Here is a 26,350-nt window from a genome sequence, read left to right as displayed (position 1 = left end):
ATTTTATTTATTTTTATGTGGTGCTAAAGCTTGAACCCAGTGCCTCACACGTGCTAGGCGAGCACTCTACTGCTGAGCCACAACCCTAGTCCCCCTTGAGACAGGGTCTTACTAAATTGCTGAGGCTGGCCTTGAACTTGTGATCCTCCTACCTCAGCCTCCAGAGTTGGGAGGATAACAGTGTGCAGCACTGACCTGAAGTAATGTCTGATAAAACAGTTAAAATCAGTTGCTATGAACCAGATCTCTGAGTAGAAAACCACTCATTCAATTCCCTTCAGGAAAGAGTTGATGCTACAGAGAGTGAAAACAGGGTTCTGGCCTGTTTCTTGAAATCTAGTGTCTGAAGATGATTATTTAAAATTAGGGCACCATCCTTTGCTTTTGACAAATAGAAGACAATATGTGTTAATTGGTTGACCTGCCACCCATATCCAGCCAACCTGCTTTTAACAGGCATTCATACTGTCTTATATTTGGCTGTATCCAAAAGGAACCTTATTTTCAGAGACAAACAACAACTGTGACAAGAGTTCCCTAAGCTTTGAAATGACAAGTTTTGGTGGTTGCAAAGTTTCACCCAAATAAAAACAGAAGCTGCTGTTATACGTAAATTTCTTTATGTCCAGCTTAAAGATGGCTGAGACCAGAGAAGCAGATGAGGTTTTCTTTGTGATGACTTCCCACCAGAGATCATTCACCCTACTTTAACCAGACAAAACACAAGTCAGTGGGAGCTGGTTAGATCAGGATTTCTTTTTATTCCTTGTTGGTTTAAAATGGCTAATCAGAATAAAAAATAAAAGGTCCTCTGTGTAGAGGTTGGGGTCTTCCCTATTTAGAGGTCAGAACCCAGGTATCCCCTCTACCCAGCACCATACTTAGATGGGCTGAGGGGTAACCCCTAAGGGATACTCGGAGGGGCCTAGGCCTGCCACTCCTTTGCTCTATCCCATTTTTGGCATGTGATGAAAAATATTGCTTTTTTTCTTTCCTGGCCTTTCTTTGATTTTTAAATCACGTTAACCATGTAAGCTAGGGGGAAGTTATGAGGGGCTCACTGAAGAAGCCACTCTAATCCCTCTCCCCCAAGAAGGGGGATTATCCAGTATTATTTTTTGAGCTAGGTCAAGTTCTCTTCCTGATCCTCCTCCTCCTCCACCTCCACCACCATCACCACCATCACCACCACCAGTGTCATGGAGCTCTGACCCCTTTCCTGGGGAAATTAAATGCCAATGAACATCGAAAGCTAGCTCTCTCCAAGTCTGTTCTGACCAAGATCCCAGACTCACCTCTCCCCAGGTTTCTTTCCTAATCGGCACCAACAGGGGGTGCTATTTCCTTAGTTGGTAACTGGGACAAGAGGGAACCATGATAAAAAAGGAAGACCTCGATGTCTCTTTTCCTGCTGGTCTGAGGAAAGGGGAAAAGTAGAATCCCCCCCTCCTTTGTGTATCCCTCCCTCATTTTCCCATCCCAGGATAGATATATAATTTCTTTGATATTTATAATATATATATATATATATATATATATGTACACACACACCTGGTAACGCAGAAGAGGAAAAAAATAGAATCCGTAACAATAATAAAAAAAATTATTTCTGGTTTTAAAAATGATCTGGTTCCCTCCAGGGCGAGCAATTGCACAAATGTCCACTGAGTCTGGTCCAGGGATTAAGGAAGGGAAGGTCTTAGAAGGTAAAAGGGGATTGCTACCCCAGTCTCAGGGCCCCAACTCTCCAACTCCCCAACCCCACTGCATTTTATAAAACGCACCTCATCTCCTTGGAATCAGTGGTTTAAAAAATGTCCATGCAGGGGAGGGGAGCCCCTTGAGGGAAGGAAGGTGGCCACCTGGGGCCCTTTGGTGTAGGCGCAGAGGCCGGGGGGAGGAGAATCGCCGAAGGCTCACACCGAAATCTCATAGGTGGTACCACCCACCCCTGACACCTTCTTGACTCCTCCCCTTGTGGGGCTACTGAGAGGTGGCTGGCCTGGGCCAGAAGAGGATGAGCCTATGTTCTTGGGCTGCCCATTGGATTTGCTGTAGGCGGTCTTGAGCTGTACTTCATCTCTGGGAAGGAAAGAAAAAGCAGTTGTCAGGAAGTGGGGCATAAAATACAGGTAAGGTAAACAGTTTAAAATTTGGATAAGAGGAAAACAAATGCACTTTTCTCTATGTATTTTTGTTATTCAAATAATCTCTCATTTTATTGCCATGCTTAAAATAGGCTGCTTCCCTATATCCCCTATTCACTCTAATAGTAGCTATCTTATATATTGACACTCAGAATATTTTTATAAAACAACATTAGTATTAATCTTCAGTTTCTTAGGGAGGAATTACTCAAAGGCAGCTCGATTGAATGAAAATGAGGAGCTATCAGGGATGCCCTTGGGTACACATATTAGAATGCACTGGCAAAGCCCTCATACCTTATGCATGGTGCTATGCTAATTTTAAGTTGGCTGAGGTTCAGGGTGGTACAAATACTTACTTGGGTGTCAGTAATGGCTGCAAGGCCACTTCCTCTGTCTCAGAGACACCAGGTGGGGCTTTTTGGCTGCTGTAAGACATGGATCGGCCCAGGTATGGGGCAGTTGGGCCTGGTTCAGGGGATCCTAACCCCCGGCCCCTTAGCCCATCTGGTTTGCCAAAACGGGGGACTGCTGGGCGTGCCAGTGGAGTCTTGCCTAAGGGTGATCTCTTTGAATCATCTGAGGATGAACTAGTACGAGGAGCATGGCCTGAGCCTGGTGTTGACTGAATGCCTGAGTCCCCCAAGCCTGGTTCTTCCTCACGGCCTGGTAGTGGGGGTGACTGGCGCAGCAGCTTCTCTCGTTCCTGGAGGGAGGCCACAATATGGCGTGACAGATTGTCGTAACGGACTGGTGAGGGCTCTCGGTGTGTTGGGCCGGTTGGCACCAAACGTGGGTGCCTCTCGGCTTCCCGTTGCTGGGCCAGCCGGGCTGACAGGAAGGGAGAGGTGTAGCCTAAAGGCGGGTCTGGCTCAGGCCCTGCCTGCACTGACTCGAAATCAGGACTGTCTGAAGGAGTGAGTAGACTGTCATAAGATAGGCTTCCATTGCGTGTCTGGTTGGCCAGGCTCTTGTAGGAGGTGGAGGTGGTGCCTTCTGAACGAATGGACTGCAACTGGCCCAGCTCAAAACCTGTGCCCTGGGCTGACTTGAGGCTGGAGGAGCGCGAACCACTGGATAGGGGATCGAAGTGAAAGCTTTTGCCAAAGGTGGGAGAACGGAAACTCTCTGGTTCCAAGCTGGGCTCTGAACGATAGCTGGGATGGCGACTGCTTTCTGCAATTGAGTTTGGCTCCTTTAAGCTGTCCCCACGACTTAACTAAGGAAGAAAGTAAAACAAACTTAGTGCTCCTCTGTGACTAATACTAGATCCCAGAGCCAAAAGAGTCAAGAATGGAATTATATGCTAGTAGTATGCTTAGAACTTCTATATGCATTATTTGATTTAACTCCTTAACTCAGATATATGAACTGGAATAAATAATCTCTCATTTTAAGACGCAGAAAATGAGGCTTGGAGAAGGTATAAGTAAGTAACTTGCTTATGATGGCAGAATTAGGTTTTGGAATCAGATCCGACCACTATAATCGATGCTATATGATAACACGTAGCTCCTTCTTTGATAAAGGACACACTATCAAGGAAATTCAGTTCTACTAAGGCCAACAATTCATAAAATATCTTCCATTTCTTCTCTTCCCTTCTGCCTTTTCCTTCTCACCAGCTTGTTTTTTCCCCCAAAGAGTTGGTGTATACTACAACCCCACTTCTAGAGTACACAGTACCTTGGCGCTGGAGGAATGAGGCATGGCGGCTGATGTGCTGCTGCTACTGTAACCTGGCCGATACTTGTACATGGTAGGTGTTGGGGGGCTATCTTTGCCCAAGAGGCTGCTATCTGCAGGTAGAAAAGCCCAGGAAAAACACTTATAAGCTATTCTCTTAATATTCCTAGGGTTCCTTAAAATATGGAGGAAGGAGAAAATAAGAACAGACAGATATACCCAGCAAAAGAAAAAGTCTAAGGAACATAATTTTGCTGAAATCAAAGAGTAAGTACTCGCTGGAGCCAGGTATAATGGCTCATGCTACTCAGGAGGCTGAAGCAGGAGGATTGCCAAGTTCAAGGGTAGCCTCAGCAACTTATGCCCTAAGCAACTTAGCAAGACCTTGTCTCAAAATAAAAAATTTAGGGAGGCTGAGACAGGAGGATCTTGAGTTCAAAGGCAGCCTCAGCAATGATGAGGTGCTAAGCAACTCAGTGAGACCCTGTCTCTAAATAAAAAATACAAAATAGAGCTGGGGATGTGGCTCAGTGGTTGAGTGCCCCTGAGTTCAACCCCAGGTACAAAATAAATAAATAAATAATTTAAAAATGGGTTGGGAGCATAGCACAGTGGTAAAGCACCCCTAGGTTCAACCCTAGTAACACACATACACACACACACACACACATACACACAGACTTGTTGGGTATGGAGGTACACACCTGTACAATCCTACTGAGGGAGGCTGAAGCAGGAGAATTTCAAAGTCAAGTCCAACCAAAGCTAGATCCTGTCTCAAAAATTTTAAGAAGGACTAGGAATATAGTTCAGTGTACAATACCCACTAGGTTCAACCCAGTACTGGGGAAAAAAAAACGGTCCAGAACTCAAGGTGGGTGAATATACCAAACAGGTCCTAGGAAACACACTGATCTGTCTAGAAGTTGACATTTCCCCCACAAAAATCCAGTTCACTGCCAGTTTGTTAAATGGCATCCTTCCTCTTCCAGCTATTCAAAGAAAGCTGCACTATTACTATTTCCTGTTGGGTGTTCTTAGTCACAATACAAGTAGAATCTCCCAGCCTTTACTTGTTTTCTTTATGTCTTACAGAAGTAACCTCATACCAGTCTTCTAGTTCTAGGATCTCATAGATCAAAGCAGCACTTACCCTCATTAGTAGCTAGGCTGAGGTGTGTTCGCAGCCCTGTGTAACGGCTCAGGTCCGGCTTAGGAGGAGGTGGAGGTTCTGCATCTGCAGACTGACTCTCTGTTATCTCCAGGCTGCCCTTAGACTAGAAAATTATGGTAGGTAAAATCAGATTTGAAGAACTGGTCATTTGGTTAACTCAAAGTATTAAATTTGCATAAGAGGTACTGGAAAGTCAATTATATGTTTCTATGGGAATGGAAGACAAAGCATAAGAGTCAGTTTGGGGACAGTTTTGGACAAAGTGTTCAACAAGAACTTAATTCTGTCATGTATTTGTTCATTTCAACCAACAATTGCTTGCTGAGCTTCTACCATCTGCAAGCTATGAAATCCTATGAAGACAGGGAAATGAACAAGTTCAATTTCTATTGTCACAAAGTCCAATGAAGAAAAGATTTGTATCTAAGTGATTTTAACACAAATCAGTAAGTGATTCTAAAAGGAAGATGTAAACCAAAAGCAAGTTCACGTCTCTTTGCCATGAGAGAGATTTCCCAAAGTTATCTAGTTTTATTTCCAAAAACTCCTCACCTTAGTTCTCCTCAGCTCTCCCTGGATGCCATTGTCCATGATCTTCACAGTTATCTGCCCATCTGACACTTCCGGCCGAAGAAAAGGAGGTCTGATTACAATGGTCTTTTCTTTCTTTGGTCTCCCCAAATACCTAAGTGTAAAAAGAGAGAAGGCTTTCATTTACTCACTTAAAAATATCTACTGGGGGCTGGGGTTGTGGCTCAGTGGTAGAGTGCTCGCCTAGCACATTCGAGGTGCTGGGTTTAATCCTCAGCACCACATAAAAATAAATAAATGAATTATGTCCAACTTAAAAAAAAAATCTACTGATTGCCTATTGTGTGTGATGTATTTACAAGAAACATTCCTGGACTGGGGATGTAGTTCAGTGAATAGACTACATGGCTCTAGGTTCAATCCCCCCAGAACCACCCCCCCCCAAAAAAAAAGTTCCTAGCAGGTCAGAGAAAAGTTAGCCCTAAATCCATTTATTAAATTCCATAACACAGCAAGACTTAAGGAATTTACCTCAAGTATATTAACTGAACTCACAGAGTCCATGTAAGAATGAGTATGTCTGTTTCTTGCAGTGATGTCCCTTTTTAACACAGAAAACCCTTCTTAAAAAAGGCCATCTCCCACCAGACTTTCCCCATACCAGATTAAGCCCAAAGGAGACAAAAGTCTGAGAGTTAACTTTAGTCAAAACGGTTAGGAATACCTGGGTGCTGGAGAACTGCAGAGTACACGGCTGACATTGTTACAACAGCCATTGGTGAAGGGGTTCACACCTCCCCGGAATTTACCCGTAACCTAGACAGAGGAAAAAAGGACCCAATCAGTCAATTATGGAACCTTGATCCCAAAGGCCAAAACAAACTGACAGAAAATTATTAGGCACCCATTATATGGGAGATACAAAAATGACTAAAACACAAATCTACCATCAAGAAGCTTATATTTTTGATGGTTCAAATCCTAGGTCTATGTCATGATAGCTGCCTATCAGTTTATGTATATAAAATGGGGTAAGTAGCTTTCTGAATACTGAACAATAATTCACCGTATGCTCAAGTACTTTAATAAAATGGCACAGTATCTGCACATAATCCCTTCATATCTCATATGTTCTAAATCATCTCTTGATTACTTTTCTAATACATTGTAAATACTGTGTCAATAGTTATTGCATTATTTAGGGAATAATGTCGAAAAAAGTCTATATTTAGTGTGCAGACATTTTTCTTCCCCAATTATATTCCATCTGGGGTTAGTTGAATTCGCAGATACAGAACCCACAGATATAGAGAGCAGACTATCTAAGAGTAAGCACTTATAATTAGCTACTTTTATATGCCCAATTTTTTTTTTTCCATTAACCAGCACTATACACTACTCGAGGGCTGGCCCAACTCTTTTACTGTTTTTTAATAAACTCAGAGCCTAAATTGTGTAGTACACAAATGTGAACTAAGAAATGGCCTCTGTTCTCATGCTCATTAAGAAAACAGCCTTACCTTACCTCCTACCACTAATCTCTGAATTATAATAAAAAGTAATCATTAAGCCTCAACTTGTAGAAATATGATGCTATACTCTCATCAGAGGGCTTAAGACATGCCCTGCTCTTTAGGGATTTTCTGTCACTTTTCCCTATACCTGTTCATTGGTTGTGCGTCCCCTAGCCACCAGCACCACATGAAATCCTGTGAGTCCAGCAACCGGGATGAAGAATAAGCCAGCTACACACATCACTGCCATTCTGTTGCCAAACAGTCAAGGAAAACAGCAATGTGATCTTGCCTTCCTTAACCACCCTACTGTAGTTATTTTCCCTTTGACTGTCACTACCACAGGATTCTACTTTTCTCATTCCTCCCTATGCCAGAGTTCCACAACCCAAAGTTCTTGAAGGATACGTGACAGCCGTGTGGACCCCTGAGAGTTCCTTTATGTGGTAAAGGACATAAAGGAGGCCAAAGCCAAACACCCCCATTATGTGTGCTGTCAGGGAAAGGAGGAAGAGGAAGAAATAACGGTAGTTCCGGCGACCAATACAGTTGTTCACCCAGGGGCAGTGATGATCAAATTCCTAGAGGCAAAAACAGACACTGAGAGGCATCCTTGGACCACAGGACTAGATCACTTCTGTCAGAAGAGGAACAAAAGGCAGAACTTGAGTTTTACTTTTAGTAATTTATGATCATGTTCACCATTTATTTGCAAAATTAAAAACAGGCTCAAGCAATTTCTCTTGCTCTATATTATCTGTAAGAGAGACCGTTTGGAGTTTGGTCAAAGGCAAAGGCCAAGCCAGGTGTTGCTGTGCAATCCCAACAATTTGGGAGGCTGAGGCAGGAGGATTTCAAGTTCAAGGCCAGCCTGGGAGCAAGCAATACCTTGTCTCAAATAACAGATAAAAAGGGCTAGGATGTGGTTCAGTGGTAAAATGTCCCTGGACTCAATTTCCTAACACCAAAAAAAAAAAAAAGCCAAAAGTTTATCCGATGTGACCAAGGAACTTTCCCAAAAGGATAAACATCAAGGCCTTTGCAAAACATTTAAGATTCATGAGAGACTTTGGAAAGAAAATATGGCAGGTAAATTCTTACAGTAAATAATAAGGAATTGGAAACAAGAGATAAAAAGATAAGGGACAAGGGAGGACAGCTGGGAGGAAAAATCTAACAAAAATTGGAATGCAAGCCAGGCATAGTGGTGCATACCTATAATCCCAGCAATTTGGGAGACTAATGGAGTAGAATCACAAAGGTCAGACTGGGCAATTAAGTGAAACCCTGTCTCAAAGAATAAAGGCTGGGATGTAGCTCAGTGGTTCAATCCCTTGTCTCGCAAATACAAAATTTAATGCAATGACATGATTTTATGGAAGCAAAAAAATAACACAAAGCCAGGACAAAGATGAGCCAAGGGATGGAAAGCTGGAGCTATGAATCTTATGTTGAAAAAAAAATTATATTCAACCAGGATAAAGCTTCCCTCCTGAAATGACTAGAGTATTCCTGTTCTGTTTCTCACGTACTTACTTCATTGCTAACACCTTTTAACAGAGCTAGACAGAGAGCCAAAGCAAAATTATACTTCATCTAAGGCCAAGAATCTATTCTGTGGTTAGGATGAAAACAACTTAGGCTAAGCACTAAGTCTTACTCCACCTAGACTCTTACCTCCACACAGTTGTCACAGACACTGCAGTGGGAACATCGAGGAGGACGGTAGAAGCGGCAAGTGGCACACCATTTCATGCGCACCTGGATGCCTTTGATCTCCACTGTTTTGTAAAGGGGAGCTCGGAAATCATCTTCCTTGTCCTCATCCTCTTCAGCTATAGAGAGGAAAAAATCAGTTATAAAACAACTATGCCAAAACTATAGTAAGCACTAGGGTTTAAAATATAGCTTATACTTTTGAGGAATTCATAGTCTAATGCATGAGAGAGACTAGGAACTTAATAGAGTTTGATTAATAGTTCAATATCTACAAGTACACGACTGAATGACAGTGATCCAAGAAAAGTAACATTAACTTTTTTTCCCACATACAAATCCCCTGCCCTAAATGTTTTCCCCTACTCTATTAATGGTGATTTTTTTTTTTTTCCCTCCCAGTAGTGTTGTTCTAGCCCTGAGTTGCCACAGGCTTGCACGATAGTACCTCACTAAAATGTTCATTTATTATTTTTATTTATAGATTTACTTTTGGTGGTGCTAGGGATTGAACCCAGGGCCTCACACATGCCAGATAAGTGCTCTACCACTGAGCTACACTCCAGCTCCAAATCTTTACTTTAAATGAAGAGTTTTTCTTTTGAAGGGAAAAAATTCAAATGCTAGTTATTTTGACATGCCTGATTCGTCCACACCATCATCTAACAGAAATTAACTCTTTCATTTTGTAATAGATCTTTGGTTATTCTTGTAACTTATCATATAGAGTATTTATATAAATGTTGGAGATGTAGCTTAGTGGTAGAGTGCTTATTTAGCATACTCGAGGCCCTGCGTTCCATTCCCAGCACAATAAACAAATAAATAAATATCTTCTCTACCTTCCTTTCTAGACTGAGCTATTTAATTTGCTTTGTTTTGTTTTGCTTTTGTACTGGAAATGGAACCAATGGGCACTTTACCTCTGAGTCACATGCCAGCCCCATACCCCCCCTTTTTTTTTTTCCATTTTGGGACAGGGTCTCAATATGCTTAGGGCCTCACTATATTTCTGAGGCTGGCCTCAAACTTGTGATCTTCCTTCCTCCCAAACTGCTAAGATTACAGGCATACATCCCCACACCTAGCTTAGACTGAGCTATTTAAAAACAATGACATTTTTTTTTCTTATTCTAGGAACTGAACTAGGGTGCTGCTCTACCACTCAGCTACATCTCAGCCCTTTTTATTTTACTTTAAGACAGGATCTCAACAAGTTGCTGGGGTTGGCTTCAACTTGTGATCCTCCTGCTTCAAGCCTCTCAAGGTGCTGGAATTACAAGCATGTGCCACTGTGCCTAGCTGAAAGCAATGACATTTTAAAAGAAATCATCCCAAATGATCATTGTCATGTCTTCCATATAATAGATCACTAAATATTTGATGAATGAGCATTAAAGGCTCACTAAAATAGCCCTGTTTGCCTTTAGGGACACCAAGTTCCTTCCTCTCACAAGTCACAAATGATGAAATTAATCACACTGATGCAGGCTCTTGGAGCACAATGAATTCCAGAAAAACCTCATCTCACAGTTGCTATCCCAACCCCAAGTGTCTGGCTCTTACAAAATAACCTATCATTTAAGAGGAAAAATTAGATATCCTCAGTAATCTCTGTCAACTTCTCTTCCCTTCACCTCTTATTCCACTCATGATGGTTCTTATTCTCACCTATCCCAGGAATAGCCTCCTTCTCCTATATGTATAACCTTCCAATATGCACTAGAAAACATCTCCTCTCTCTACAAATTCACTCTCTTTTTCTGGTCCAATCTCCTCATTCTACAAACATGTTAAAAAGTCTTCTGTATCCTAAAATTCTTTCTTCTCCTATAAGATATTATTCCATTTCTGCCTTCTTTGCTTACTTCTTGAAAGTGGAATTTTAGTACTGACACTCCTTCCTCATTTCTCATTAACTGCCTTCCAAACCATTCTTCATGATACACACACTATTAGGACTAGCATTGTTAAGATCAATTATTTCTTAATTACCAAAACAATGAGAAGTTGTGTTTTCATACTTTTGATCTCTCAATTTCTGGTACTACCAATCACTGCTACTTCATGAACTTTCCTTAGCTCCCACTTTGTCCTCTTTATCATTCTTGTTCAATCTCTCTTCAATGGGTGCTCCTTTCCCTCTACTCATTACATAATTGTCAGTGCTGATCAGGTCTAATCTTGGTTCTTTTGTAATCACACTCTATTTTCTCTAGACAATTTTCTTCTGTTGCTTCAAATACCACATGGCTGAAGATTCCTAAACCAAGATCTTTGTCTACTAAATTGCCTAACTCTACCTGGATGACCCATAACTATCTCAAATTCAATATGTCTGGAGCTGGGAGCATAACACAGAGGTAGACCACATGCCTAGCATATGCAAGGCCCTGAGTTCCATCACCAGCACAGGAAAAAACAGTATGCTGAGAGTGCTTTGTCTTCCCTTCAAACTTGTTCAACATTCCTATTTCATATTATAGTTTATAAAATTAACATCCAATTTATCCCGTAAGTTAGGAACCTTGAAATTACTCTAAGATAATTCATTCATCCTTTCCAATTCAAGTACTAACTAGTAGTTCCAACCCTGTTTGGCTTCCAAGATCAGGCACACTCAGAGTGGCATGGCAGATTCTTTTATCCTTTCACTCTGCCCCAGTAATCTGTCATGAACAATTCTGGTGAATTTACACCTGAAAATTTTGTACATCTAGTCATGAATTCAAGTTCTCCTCTAGTTTATATTACTGTCACACCCATCCAATGTATATCTGTACATTCGTATAAGAATTATTATTATTATTATTTAGTTGTATTTTGTTTATTTATTTATTTTATGTGGTGCAGGGGATCAAATGCAGTGCCTCATGCATGCTAGGCAAGCACTCTACCACTGAGCCACAACCCCAGTCCAAGAATTATTTTTGTAAAAGGAAATCAGATCCCATGATACCTCCAATTAAAGACTTCTAGCTAAGCACAGTGGCAGATGCTTGTAATACCAGCAGCTCAGGAGGATTGCAAGTTCAAAGCAAGCCTCAGCAATTTAGCAACACCCTAAGCAACTAAGCAAGACCCTGTCTCTAAATAAATTATTAAAAAAGGGCTGGGGTCAAAAAAAACCAAAGGATTTTTTATCTTGGTTCTTTTGTAATATCACTCTCTTTTCTCTAGACAATCTTTCTCCTGTTGCTTCAAATACCATATAGCTGAAGATTCCTAAATCAAAGTCTTTTGTCTACTAAACTTCCCACTTAATTAATTAATTCTACCTGGATGACCCATAACTACCTCAAATTCAATATGTCTGGAGCTGGGGAGTATAATATAGTAATAGACCACTTGCCTATTAGGCCCCAAGTTCCATCACCAGCACGGGGGAAAAAAAACAGTATGTCTGAGAGTGCTTTGTCAAAAAAACCAAGGTTTTTTCTGATATGTGGATGCTGATCCATAATGGGGATGAGGGGCAGAGCATGAGAGGAATGGAGGAACTTTAGATAGGGCAAAGGGGAGGAGAGGGGAAGGGAGGGGGCATGGAGGGAGGAGAGATGGTGGAATGGGATGGGACATCATTACTCTAAGTATATGTATGAAGACACGAATGGTATGATTTTACTTTGTGTACAACCAGAGACATGAAAAATATCTATATGTATAGTATGAATTGAAATGCACTCTGCTATCATATATTACATAATTTGAATGAATGAATGAATGAATAAAAGGGCTGGGGATGTGGTTCAGTGGTTAAGTGCCCCTGAGTAGCAAAAAAAAAAAAAAAAAGTAGAAGACTTCTCACTGTCAAAGGAAGAAGGGAAGAATTCTCGTATCATCTGTTTAATTGAACATAAATCATTTAATTGAGCATATCAAGTCCTTCCCAACTTAGTTCTGGGTTTATCACCTACTTCTTCTGGTGCCACTATGCACTAAATGCTCCATTCCCACTGAGTTCTTCATTTGATGGCTACAGCTTCTGTATATGCTGCTTCTTTGACCTAAAAATGCCCCTCCTTCCATCTTCTACTTTTAGCAGCATTTCTCCAATTTCTCTGGACAGATATCACTTTACCTTTTCTATGTTCTCACGGAACTTTGTTCATGCCTCCTTTATAGTTGCATCGCACTGTTAAAATAATCTAACTTATCATGGGCATTACCTAGCAATATCACCTAACCCATATGCTCTAAATTTCTGCTGAGGCTGGGCACAGTGGTACACACCTATGATACCAACTACTCAGGAGGCTGAGACAGGAGGATCTCGAGTTCAAGGCAAGCCTAGGCAACTTAACCCTGACTCAATTTTTTTTTTTTTTTTTAAAGGGCTAGGTATGTAGCACAGTGGCAGGAACATCCCTGAGTTCAATCCCCAGTAAGAGGGGTGGAGGGGGAATTCTGCTGAATGAATAACTAAAACTCAGAGATTTGATCCACAAGTAAATCAAATGGTTAGAATTTATGACATTTATTCTTGACCTGCTTTTCATCATCAGACTATAAAAGTATTCCATAAAGGCTCAAGATCAACCACGTCTGCCCAAATAATTATGTTTTAAAAGCAACAAGGAGTTGCCAAGAGAGGAGAGCTCTTACCTCGAGGGAAAATCCCTGGGTCCATGAAAGTGGCCATGCTGAAGTTGGCCAGCACAAAGAGAAACATAATCGCATTGTAGATGGGCACTGCAGGTGACACAGACAGGCTTAGTCCTGGACACCTACACAAATAATAAAGAAGATGAGGGGCTGCCTCTAACATTTGACAATTATTCAAAGCTCTGTGAAGATTCAGCCTCCATACCCATCCATAAATCTTACATGGTTTATATTTGCCATTTGAAATTATTGCCTCTTTCCTTCCCACCAAGTGGCCCAGTCCGTTTCCCAAGGAACTGCTCATTTTAGATCAAGATATGAGACACAGAATTTGTTCTATCTTAACCCCCGGCAGTGAGGTCTACGTTCTTTAGATTCATTATTCCCCAGAGGTCTGTCCACATGTTTTGGAATGTGGACTTATCTCCTTTTTAACAAGACTTGAGAACTAGGGACTGACTATGTAACTGATACCAGCTACATTCCTTTCTCTGAAGGAGCCTGAGGCTTCTGGATGCCAGCCATGTCCCACTAACCTGCACACTGACCCAAAACATGAGATTCCACCTGCTTTCTGGCTTACCTCCATGCTTCCCAACTGGCTGTGAACCACTCTCAACTGCCTAATGTTTCTCCCTGGTGTCAGTTATTCCCAAGAGCTTTATTCAATGCTAGTCCCCTACACTGGGAAATTGTAAAAAACACAAAGATGGTTATCAAGATAGAACTAGACCCACCTTTGACATCTGAAAATGGAGCAAAGAAGTGGGGAAGGAAAAAATAGAGCATATCAGACCAAAGAAGCCCTAAATCCTATAGAAAAATAAACTAGCCAAACATCCAGTATTCCACAACATTCAAATCAAGAAACTGCTTTAGATAACACAAGAATGCTTCTATCCAAGGTTAAGCTCAGGTCTTTCAGGATAAGTCTAAGTAGAAGCACTTCAGGATTCCTCCTTTCTCTGCTCGTTTCCCAGGAGTTCAAAGTTTCATAAAAACTTCTGATGTGAGCCTTGCTTTGTTAGGAGTTTCACACACTCTCTTCTCCTGTCTCAGACAAGGGAGAACTTCCCTTTACAAGACAGTGGCTAAATGCCCTAATCTACTTTGTAGCTGAGAACTTAATCTCCAGAATCAGGACAGAGTATGTCCTTGTCCCCTTTATCTGGACCAGGCACAAGAAAAGAAGAGCTCACTGAAAGAAAGGAAGAAGGGTTATGAGAGAAAGAGAGTATATGAGTCTGAAGGCCTAATCCACAGCAGTCCTGGATTCTGTCAAGAAAGGTGTTCTGTCCCTCATCATGACAAAAAGCAAAGCACTGAAGAGTGATTCAGGACAGTTATAAAACCAAAAATAAGAGACGAAACTGTCCCAAAGCACCTCACAAATCTTTACCACCAGTATCTATTTTTTTAAATTCTACTCAGCCATTCATTTAAAAATTTTTTAAAGAACAGACCCTCAGCCACAGCTCTATCATTAAATGAAGTCCCCTGTAAAGCCTCTTTCTCTGGTTCAAAAAGATGTTCCCTTGCCAAGGTGTGGGGTAGAATACAAGCAAGAAACAGTTCCTGCACGGCCCCACCCCAAAGCCTGACCTCCTGGTTTCCTTAGGAGGGAGGGAGAGAAACTGAAAACCAGTCATCCAGGTCAGAGCCCCTCCCTAGTACTTAGCAGTCGCTTCAATTTCCGCCTGGGGAAGAAGAGAAAGGGTGACTCACTTCACTCCTACAGCCTGGGAAGATAATTAGAAGGGAAAAATATTTTAAATCCTTAGAACATGGAGGTGCCCATGATTTAATTCCTAGTATTGGTCACTGTGGCCTCTTGAGCTTCTAAAAGAAATAAGCAAGGATATCTTCCATCCAGAGTAAAAACTAAAGTAAATCATCAGTCCCCTTGTAGCCCAGGTGTTGACCTTTTTGATCCCACTTTTTCTTCAATTTCATTTCCAAACAGAGCAACTCACCCAATTTCTTGGGTATCTTGCCAACCTACCCCTGGACGATGAACTTTACTCCTACAACTTTCTTGATATCAACCATTTCTGTTTAAGTGTGTAATCCAAAAGAGTTCCAATATCTGTTGACAAAATAAAGTCTGCCCCCACAGTAGCAGAATCTACAAGCAACACAAGTATCTCAACTTCATGAGCACTACTTGCTCCTAGATTCAGAGACCTTCTAACCTTATACTCTACCTGAGGGAAGACCACCAAGGAGGGGCATGTGTGAGCAAAGCCTGTTCCTGCCACAGCCCATATTCTGCTTGGCTTGAGAAGAGGCTTTCCATTGCTTTAGTACTTTGCCTGATTGCTGAATGAATTCTCCAAATGGCCTGTCTGAATCCGTTGCCTTTGATTAAAGACAAGGCTAAAGTTGAGGAAAGGAGTTGTTGGGGCTCGTTCTCAGACTATAGTAATAATCACAGAGCACCAGAAGCTAAGGGAGTGGCTATAGCCCAGAAGGCTGACTGACTCATTGATGTGATTCTCAGACCCAAACCATCCCAGGTAGAACAGGTTCTTCTGCCAACCATTCAACGTTCCTGTTTTCAAGGCCAAAAAAAATTGGGAAGAGGGGGTGTTAATACATATCTAAAACCCTGTTTTCTAGCTCTCCCTAACACTTCCTATTATAAAAACCAGTGCAAATTCCTGGAAAGAAAAAATAGAGTCAAGAAGCTTTGGATTTTAATCCTGTCTCAACTGATGCTTCACTATATAGCCTTAGGTAATCCACAGGAAACTTTCAAACGTATTACTTAAGCTACCTAACACAAAAATGAGGATGAAGGTAAATGTTTGAAAAGATCCTTAAATTCTTTTAAAACAAACTGGATTAATACTTTGCATTCACTGGATAGAAGACTCAAGGAAACATTAATTATTACCATGGTCAATTATCATTCTAGCTCCACCTTCATTTTTAATTCCACCTCCCCCATCTGAGGTATCAGTGATTCAAAGCACTAAAAACAGAGACACTAAGCTCCTGAAGAACAGGCCTATGCATTCCACCCATGCCTAGCTTGTTACTTGAGTGTATGATTAGGGTTCCTTGTTGATGAGAAAAGGCTGAAATGAATGCCCCATTTCCTGTCCTTGGGATCCTAATCTAGAAATGCTTTCTTCAAGTTTCCACAGGAAGACAATTTCTCCTCTTGCAGGTGGTAAATTTCTCTTAAAACATTTGCTTTGTGGTATCTCTATAAGAGACTCTTCAGCAACTGAGTGCTACATATGTAGGACCCGAGTACTTACTTCTAGGTGAGAAAAACAGGTGGGAAGGAAAGAAACAACCACTGCTCAATCAATGCCTTAAATCACGAGGCTGCTCCCACTCAAATCAGATGCTAGCACCTTTTCCCTTCTTTAAAACAAAACAAAACAAAAACAAAAAAAAACAGGGAGAGCCATTGAGGTTGCCCAACTCCATGAGTAAAAGGATTGGAAGAGGCCAGAGGCAGAAACTGAAAGGGAGCAGTACCATAGATGGAACACTGGAAAGACCATCATGTACTTCTGGACGATTCTTATTTTTGTCCTACCCTTAGAGGATCACCTGAAACATTACCAGGACCCCTTCCCCCCTCTTTAACTTTAGAAATGGACAAAATAAAGCACAGAATAGGGCACAATAGAACACACCTGTAATCCCAGGGACTCCAGAGAATGAGGCAGGAGGATCAAAAGTTCAAGGCCAGCCTCAACAACATAACGAGGCCCTAAATAACCTAGCAAAACTCTGTCTCAAAATAAAACCTAAAAGGACTAGAGCTGTAGCTCAATGGTAAAGCATCCCTGGATCCAATCCCCAGTACCAAAAATAAATAAAAGAAACACTGACTTAACTTACAGATAGAGGAGACTTTAGAGACGAATTTGGTGATTTCAAATGGTGTTGCCAGGAGCCTTAAGGAGAGCTCAGGGGACCTCAGGAAGGAAAACAGCAAGTGGCTGAGCCTTTACACATGTCAGCCTACTATGAACTATAGGTTCCCTACTTTTGTTTTATAAACTGGGGTTCAATAGAAGGTTTCTTCTGAAACAGGGTCATACTGCTTAAATAAAATTGTCTAGGTTGACTTCCTTATTATAGAGAGGAAGAACTGAGGTCTACAAAGGTTAACAGACTTTACCAAAATCAGTCTCCTGATCCCCAAAAGATGCTTATCTCACTTACCTACCATTCCCCATGCCAGTCACAAAAAAAGACTAAACTATGACAAGTGAGGATCTAAATACATTATCTTAAATGCAGAGGCTACAACCTAACTGGGAGGAGATGGGTTACTTTAGCAGACACTCTCATTTGAAAATAATTAAGATGAATCAAGATAGGACCCCAACCACTAAAGCTTAGTTTTAGAACTAGACAAATTCAGTGAATAAAAGGGATCCAGCTGAGAGGAAAACCTCAACTATTCTATTCAAACTTCTCTAGGGCAAACTTCTCTATTTCTTTGATGACCAAACCCAACTGGTAATTTTAGCTCATAGCTTTCCTTACTTGACAAACATAGAGGGTAAATTGTTCCTAATTAGTTGACGCTTACATGCCTCCACTAATTATGTCTGCCAGCTGAAAGGGACTCTTCCTCCTATTCCCAGTCCTCTGTCCCAAAGTCATTTTCACCTGGGGCCCATACTGATGTAAGAATGGTCAATTGTAGCTTAGTGAAAAGAACAGGAGGTGGATGACAGAGTAGTTACAGATTTAAAGCCCCACCCAGGAACTGTTTCAGAGACAGTCTTCCTCTTACCCCTCATGACACCATGAACTCTATTTTTGATTGTATATGGTTTTCAACAGGTAATTCTCCAAAGAATTGAACCCAAAAGGGGTAGAACCCATGGAGGAAGTTTTTAAAAATAATGGGGTCTTGACAGATACATGCTTACAGAGGAAACACTATGATCTAAAAGAAAAGGATGAGACTTTCTAGGTGATAGAGTAATATAAAAGGTTGTTTACACATTCACAAGGCGGGCAGAGTAGACTTTAGGGAGAAAAGGGAGCCCAGAAATTGTTCTTGTGAAAACTAATGCCAGCAAGAACTTCAGTTATGACTGAAGGCTCTTCTAACTTTATATTAAAGGTAATAATTCCAAAGTGAGTCAATAATGTCCTTCAAAATTTTCTCTCCCAGGGCTAAGATACCATGGGAGAAGAAGAGCCCCTACTTTACTGGCACCAAAGAATAAGAAGTAGGTTAAATAGCTTCAATTATCAGTTGAGGAAAAAGCCCATGTCAGGACATCTCTTTGTGGGCAAACTGGTATAACCAGCCAGGCACTTCAATGGCTCCAGATTAACAAATTAAGAACAAGGACTCAGCATGTTCTATCTCAAGAACAGACAGTTTAAAAGAGAAATCACTTACTCCTGAATATCCTAGCTTTTTCAAGGGCTTTGCCTCTTAAAGCAAAACAGACTCTCCCAAATCAAGCAGGTCTAAGGGTGTCAAACTGATCTAGTACATACTCCTCCTGACCCAGCACAACTGCTACAAGTATACTAAGATATGATAGAAATGTCCCTTGGTTAAAATTCTGATTCTACTCATTAGACATCAAACCAAAAATTAAAATAAGTTCTGACACTATAGACTCATCCCTCCTTATTGGTAGTTAATGCACATAGGACAGAATACTGAACATGATGAGTTTAAACAAGAAAAGATAATGAAGAGGAGAAGCTAGATAAAGAAAAGCATGCTGGCCAGGCATGATGTACATCCCTTTAACCCCAACAACTCAGGAGGCTGAGGCAGGAGAATCAGAAGTTTGAGGTCAGTCTAGGCAACTTAGCAAGAACTTCAACAACTTAGCAAGACCCCATCTCAAAGTAAAAAGGTCTGCGGATATAGCTCAGTGGTGAAGCAATCCACAATATCAAAAAACAGGCTGCCGTACAACAGGGTAATACCAGGGACTCAAGAGACTGAGGATCACAAGTTTGAGGCCATCTCAGCAACTTAGTAAGATTCTGTCTCAAAAAAATAAAAAAGGTTTGGGGATGTAGCTCAGTGGTAAAGCACCTGTGGGTTCAATCCCCAGTTAAAAAAAAAAAAAAGAGAGAGAGAGAGAGGGGAAGAAAGAGGATAGGAGGAAAGTAAAGTGGAAAAAGAAAGCAAAAAAGAAAGGGAAAAAGGAAGGAAGAGCAGGGTCTCTGGGTCTTCGAGGGATTCGGCAAGTATGATCAGGTTACAGAGCTGGGGGCCAAAAAAAAAAAAATCTTTCTCTACACTTCAAAGGAAGAGGTAAACCAGATATGTGGGGGTAGCCCCTCAGGAGGCTGAGGCAAAAAGATCCCAAGTTCCAGGCCAGTCTCAGCATTTCAGTAAGGCTCTAAGCATTTTAGCAAGACCCTGTCTCAAAATAAAAAAATAAAAGGACCAGGGATATGGCTCAGTGGTTGAGCATCTCTGGGTTCGATCCCTGTTACAAAAAAAAAAAAAAAGGTAAAAACAAAGCTGATACTCATTTGTTCATGATTAGTTTCTTGTTTAAAAACCTGATAGGAATATATTGGTAACACTTTGCTAACTCTTTTGACTAAGTGACCCACATTTTAAAGAATTCTTTTTGGTATCTGAAATTCCTTCCCTCCTATCTCAGATTTGCTTTCTGTGTAACTGTCTTCAGTTATTGTTATTCCCAACAATTCTGCTTCAGAAGTTCAAACTGCTTTTATTCCCTATCACTTCAATTCATTCTTCTCACTACCTCACATTGCTCTGAATAGCACCTCATAATTAGGTTTGAACCTGAACCATGTCAAAGTGATTTCCCCAAAAGACCTAGCATGCTCTCATGGTTCGAAGAGCTGCAGCTAGAGTGCTAACTCAATGACTTAACAATATAAGGTTCAGAAGGCTGGCGCAAATTTATAAACTGGAAAGAGCAAAGAAGCTCACTAGGGGATTGAGAGCTATAATACTGAGAATAAAAGAAGGGTAAATCACTCATTCTCCTCCTGTAAAAAGTAGAGGAATCAATTCTGAAGATGCTAAGTGGGAATGAGGCAGATCCTAGATTCTAAATGGGATTTTTTTTTTGTGTGTGTGTGTGTGTGTGTGTGATGCTGGGTATTGAATCTAGGGCTTCCTATATATTAGGCACGTGCTCTAACACTAAGCTATATCCCCAGCCCCGTAAGTGGGAAATCTTTCAATTCCAACTGCTTTTCCCAACAGGACAAAAGAACAGAAAAATTACTCTCATTCTCTTCAGTGGGAACTAATATAGAATGATTCTAGGGCTCTCTTCCTAAAGAGAGCCTGTCCTTTGAAGTTAGGGATGTTAATTCAGTGAAAGAGTGCTTGCCTAGCACACGTGAGGCCTGGGTTCAAACCCCAGTACTGCAAAAAATAAAAGAGGCTGCCCTTTCCCAGTGGTCTTCCCTTCTCCAGACTTAAGGCTTAAATAACTTTGTTAACAACAAGAAGCACTAAATGCCAAAACTATACCGTTGGTATATCTTATAAATCAATTCTGAAATTCTCCAGCACTCAGTTTCTGCAATCTCAAACCTAAGCTTCAGACATCCTTGAGAAAAACCATTATAATTTCAGAAGACTGTAGTCTGAGTCTCTTTCTCTCACAAACTCGATTGCTTAAGCTGCTTCAACAAGCATCTCTGGTGGTTTCCTCCCACTTCCTTCCTAGTTTAGGATCAATTAAAAATGGAGACGGGTGGAAAACATGAAGACATTTATGATTCCAAAGGAAGGGAGAAAGGAGAAAGTAGAAAATTCAACAAATTTTCTTACATATCTCTGGGACTTGGATTTCCCTGTATTAAACACCAAGCACTCTCAGTCACTTAACTTTGCAAGTAATTAGCAAAGCTCAAAAAGACATACTCTGTCACCTCCCATAAATGCCTCCCATCCCCGAATACCACCGCTGGGAGAAAACTCACGTAAAGGCAAAGAAGAGTGTAGTGGCTCCCACTAAGAAGATGGCGGCTGCTGAGACCGGGACATACTTGCTGGGTTTGAACCTCTTTCCAGACTCTGCGGGCATGTTGGAGCTCTGATGGGAGATCTGCCCTGCCGCATAGCCCAGGCCCACACAGCGGCAGAACAGACAAGAAAATGGGATGAGGGAAACAATAGAAAGAAAGGAAACCAGGGAAAACAGAAAATTTAAAATTATCACCCTTCCCCCTCCCAAATAAAACTGAAGGTCAAAAGATCTCAAATGAGGGAAAGCACATGGGAGGGGGAAAGGTGATTTCAAATGATGAATAACCACCTCCCCAGAACAAAGCAGAAGGGAAAATTAAAAAACAACTTGTACAGTTCTAAAATTGAAGACAAACAGAAGGCTGTACACATGCAAATGTTGCAGGTGGAGAACATGAACAGTCAGAGATCAAGATATAGCTCATAGATTGAGGCAGGTCTTCATAAGGAAAGAGGGGGAAAATATCAGGGCAGGGCAGAAAATGTTAGGCAAGGAAAAATTCTTCTGAGGAGATACAAAAGTACCTCCACGACTACCACACTTCCACAAAATATGAGCTGCACCTAAAAGGTGCGACCAGGGTTTCTATTTTAATCCAATACGGAAACTGGGCCCCTTCCAGCTTTAAAGAGAAGTTGTCTCTATTGCAGTCCTTGTCCCTTTTAGGCAGTCTTCTCAATGCCACCACTCCCACACCTTGACTGCACCAGAGCTTGTAACCTGGCAATGGTGGTTTAATTTTATTTATTTCTCTCTTGGTGGCCAAAGTTGGACAACAGCTGTTATAAGGTTGAGTTGTAAATCCTTTTCTTTGAAGTGGGAGGGAAAATAGAGAGCAAGCTTGTCAGTCTTCAATCTCTTCTTGTTATTCCCAAGCCCTTTAAGGGCTCCGTTTCCTACAGAGTTCATGCAAAACTGAAGGGAAACTTAAAATCCTTGAAGTCATGTTTTTCCTAATAAGCAGAATGAAATGAAGAAATTAATTCCACTTGTTGATACTTTAAATGATTACTGTAGATAAAACCAAGTTCCAAAGATGTTCCCGTTTCCAGGTTAGTCAATGTCTCTGATCTTTCTTCTTCAATCTTGGGCTTTCCAGATGCAGAGTTCAACTTTGTTATGGTGCCTCACCTGTAGAAATACAAATACCTTTAATCAAAGAAATTCTTTCAGGGCATTTCTTAAGAGCCTCAGGCTAAAACCTCACCAGATACTCTGTTAAAAAGTGCTTTTTTAACAGCAAGCGGCTGGGGAGGCTGAGGCAGGAAGATCTCAAGTTGAAAGCCAGCCTCAGCAATTTAGCAAGGCCCTAAGCAACCCAGAGACCCAATCTCTAAATAAAATTTTAAAAAGGACCCGGGGATATGGCTCAGTGGGTAAGTACCCTTAGGTTCAATCTCGGGTATTAAAAAAAAAAAAGGCAGGGGGGGGGGGTGAGAGAAAGATTACTTTCTACTTCACTTAACATGTGGGAAAGGACTCTGAATTGGGAAGAAAATGAATTCAGAATCCTTCATTTATTCTATGTGCTGTTCAGATTGGAAGGAGAACATGGCTTTATCTGGTCTAAGGTTATCAAAGGACTAGCTTCGGTAAGGGGCCCATCTTACCTTACATAAATGGGCAGTAATAAATATCAAAAGAATATAAAAATCTAAAAAGAAATAAGGGCACAACAGTGAAGGGCAGTAGTCCTAAAACAGATATTCCTCTTTAGACAAATAGAGTATTTATTACTACAATGAAAAATGTTACTTCAGAATTAGGATAACAAATCTCATTTCCTTTCTGTGTCTCTTTCTTACTCCTCTTTTCTTTTTTAGCATATACTAAATGCTCAATGACAGAGGCAAAAGCTAAATTTGTACTCTTCTGAAATCACCCTTAAATGAGGGACCTGAGCAAGAAATGTTCTTACATTAAAAGGTGAGATATCCTCTTTTGAGAAACTTGGTCTACCATGGGAGTTGGTCCCTTTCTTCCCAATTCAATAATTTATCCCTACATTGGCCTATTAGAAAGTAAACTCAGCCCCCCTACACCTGATATAATTAATAGATATAACTGGGTGGGGGAATGTTGTTCAGTGGAAGAGCATTTACCTAGTATGCTGGAGGACCTGCCACTCCAACACCTAAAGTAAAAAATAAAAATTAAAAAAGTAACAATTATTTTTGTTGATGATAGTAGCAAAATAACATCAGCACCTTGTTTTTCATCTGGATTCATCTCAAAGTACTTTACTCATATTATCTGGTGACACAGTCCCTTATCCCACTCTAAAATTGAAGGGTAGAGAATGCCTAAGGTCATTCCACTGAATCATCTGAGCAATCAGGTTCAGAACCCAAGAGTTCACATGCCCCTTAGCTGACACAAACTCCTTCTCCCTCTTTCTCATTCAGTATTCCACATGCCCAATGGTAATAAATTGAAATCTACAAATCAAAAATTATATTTAAGTTAGAATTCTGAAACAAAGCAGTCTCATTCCCCTCAGTCTACCATTTAATACCAAAGGAAAAGATGAAAAATATCAGAAGATTCAGAAAGTAAAATACAAACATGCCCTGGAATTTATCATTTCTTCTCTCACCTGTGGCACGGAAGGCAAAAGTGCCTTCCTTTAAGATTCACCATCTTTCTTTAAAGATAGGACTTCAGAGGTTCAAACAGCAATATTAAAATGGAATTAAGACCCAGAGATTACAAGAAATTATTATATTCCTAAAATAGATCCTCTTTAGTCCCTTATTTTATGATTACTTAATCCTCTGTTTCCTATAAAAAAATAAAGTCCAAACCTGTGACTTAAGGCTTAAATAACTCTGTTAACAACAAGAAGCAAATTCTTTTTTTTTATTTTTGAGGTGCAGGGGATTGAACCCAGGGCCTTGTGCATGCAAGGTAAGCACTCTACCAACTGAGCTATATCCCCAGCCTAAGAAGCAAATTCTTGATTTGTAGACAGCAGTACTATTAAAGCAAATGTTTCCCTCAAAACCCCCAAAATTAGAGAAGATGGAAAATTACACTACTTAAATTTTATCTAGAGTAGGAGATCATTTAAACATCACAAATTATTTTTAAATTTTATTTATTTAGTTTTTAGAAATCGTGTATTATTGCAGATTATATTTTCCACAGGGAAAAAAAAAAAGTGGGTTAATACTGCCAGAGTAATGCAGAGTCATGAAAGGCCATAAAATTTTGGAAGTACAATACTGGGATACAAAAGAGATTTGCATCTGAGTTGTTTAGGAGTTGTACATTAAAAGAGACAAGATAAAACCTAGGAATGAATTGGGTATAAAGGCACGCCAAGTCTTAGCAGAAGGACATGCTGCAGTAGTAGAGATGAGATCAGAAGGGTATGGTTCAAGAGAGCCAACAATTTGGATCCACACCAGCACCAAAAAGTGTACAAGAATGTCTATCAGTCCGGCAAACAGTAATGTTATGAAAGGGAAATATGTATATAGGTAAAACAACATAGGATATGTAGTTTGGAGGTTTTAATAAGGTTTAATATGAGTACTTCCTTAAAGGAGTCAATGGATATAAGTTGTACCACTGACAACACAAGTAATGTTTGTTAAAATAAATTAGGTAATAGTATAAGACAGTAAATACAAAGTATCAGATACCATGGAATAATTCACATTAAGATATCAGAGAAAGCTCCAACCAGAAGTTTAAAATGAGTGCGCTATCTTTATACATTGAGGTAGCAAAGCACATGGCAAAACAATTCTTATAAACATTAAGCAGGTTGTGGTGGCCCACATCTACATCTTTAATCTTTAAACTTGGGAGGCTGAAGCAGGAGAATCCCAAGTCCAAGGCCAGCCTCAGCAACTTAAGAGGCCCTCAGCAACTTTGCGGGACCCTGTGTCTAAATAAGTAAGTAAATAAGTAAATAAAACATTAGGCAGGTTTTATAGAATAGGTGACAATGAGCATTCTAAAGAGATGTGATTCAGGACAGAGGGATGCTGGGATGAAAGAAGGGGGATATAAGTATAAGGTTAACTTGGTCAAGAAGGCATTAACCAGGAAGTGAAAAATCCAAGGCAGAAAAATTGTCAACAGTATAAAATACATAATATATATTTGATATTACAACTGCTTTCAATAACTTTAAGTCGCTTTCTTACTACTCATTTCGGGTTTTCATTTGGCCAAATGGACAAAACACTCTCCCTGCCCCACAAAGAGATTTCTATAGGTAAAATACTGGCAAACACATTCGAGCTACACTTGTAAAAAGTACTTAGAAGCATAAAGCACCCAGTTAGTGGGGGTAGGTGGAGGAAGCAGACCGGTGGGAGAGAAGAGGTAACAGGATGAAGCTTCAGCCAAAATAAGTATCAGCAGAGTAAGGCGAAGACCCAAGCTGCAGTGTTTGTAAAAGGGGAACAGCACCGGGTCCCCACGGCCGGGCTGGAGCAAGGAGAATCACCGTACGGGGCAGAACTGACCACCACTGAGCCCGAAAAGACGGAATCCCACGGCGGCAGGGCCCACCGGTGCTGAGGGAGCGGGCTACCAGGGGACAGCCCGGGCCGGGGGCGCCGGGCCGGGGGCGGAAGGGGCGGCGGCTGGGTACCAGGCGCAGAGGACCAGGTCCGGAGCCTGGCGGCCCGGCAGTAACCCGTTCCGAGCCCCAGCAGGCACAGATTCCCGGCCTCTACTCGTTGTCCGTTTCGGGGCCCACGGGTCCTGCTGCGGACCGATGACCCGGCCGGGAGAAGGGTTGGGGCCTCAACCCCTTCCCCCTCCTAAGTCCCCCTTCCCTAGAGGTCACTCTCCCCTCCCACCTCACAGGCCCGGCACTTCCGGTTCCGCAGGGGCCGGTGTCCCCGGTACTCACCCCCGGCGCGGTGCCCGTCACCGCCGCCGTCGTTGTCACCACCGCCTCTCGGCAGTGCCGTCCGGCCTCTGAGAGGCAGCGCGCGGCCCCCGCACGCTCCACGCCCGCCCCGCTCCCGCGCGCTC

General features: G+C 41.3%; 1 protein-coding gene across 5 annotated transcripts; it reads right to left on the bottom strand.

Annotated features, from left to right (window-relative positions):
- Positions 1-601: 601 nt before the first annotated feature.
- Positions 602-26,350, bottom strand: Zdhhc5 (zDHHC palmitoyltransferase 5). 5 transcript variants are annotated; one of them, XM_076847256.1, is made up of 13 exons: positions 26,226-26,350; positions 23,455-23,486; positions 21,306-22,483; positions 13,374-13,495; positions 8,730-8,887; positions 7,461-7,633; positions 7,201-7,303; positions 6,263-6,354; positions 5,560-5,692; positions 4,987-5,110; positions 3,834-3,946; positions 2,507-3,366; positions 602-2,082 (listed from the first exon to the last, which is right to left on the bottom strand). In XM_076847256.1, exons 3-13 carry the CDS (start codon positions 21,407-21,409, stop codon positions 1,917-1,919), a joined length of 2,148 nt encoding a protein of 715 aa, XP_076703371.1. In that variant the 5' UTR covers positions 21,410-22,483; positions 23,455-23,486; positions 26,226-26,350; the 3' UTR covers positions 602-1,916. The 5 variants fall into 5 exon arrangements, with proteins under 5 accessions (XP_076703371.1, XP_076703375.1, XP_076703374.1 ...); XM_076847260.2 differs by lacking the exon at positions 26,226-26,350 and adding an exon at positions 25,820-26,134; XM_076847259.2 differs by lacking the exon at positions 26,226-26,350 and adding an exon at positions 25,834-26,134.

This window comes from Callospermophilus lateralis, chromosome 2 (genome assembly GCF_048772815.1).
Source record: "Callospermophilus lateralis isolate mCalLat2 chromosome 2, mCalLat2.hap1, whole genome shotgun sequence".
Classification (NCBI taxonomy): domain Eukaryota; kingdom Metazoa; phylum Chordata; class Mammalia; order Rodentia; family Sciuridae; genus Callospermophilus; species Callospermophilus lateralis.
Note: the sequence above shows the minus strand (reverse complement) of the source record. Positions and strands in the feature narration are given on the sequence as shown.

Excerpts from the sequence above, each read along its gene's own strand:
- Zdhhc5 (XM_076847256.1), bottom strand. The coding sequence starts at position 21,409 with ATGCCCGCAGAGTCTGGAAAGAGGTTCAAACCCAGCAAGTATGTCCCG. Across the intron at positions 13,496-21,305 it reads ACACTCTTCTTTGCCTTTAC|GTGTCCAGGACTAAGCCTGT; the intron begins GTGAGTTTTCTC and ends TTATTTGTGTAG. Across the intron at positions 3,947-4,986 it reads CAGCCTAGCTACTAATGAGG|ATAGCAGCCTCTTGGGCAAA; the intron begins GTAAGTGCTGCT and ends TTCTACCTGCAG.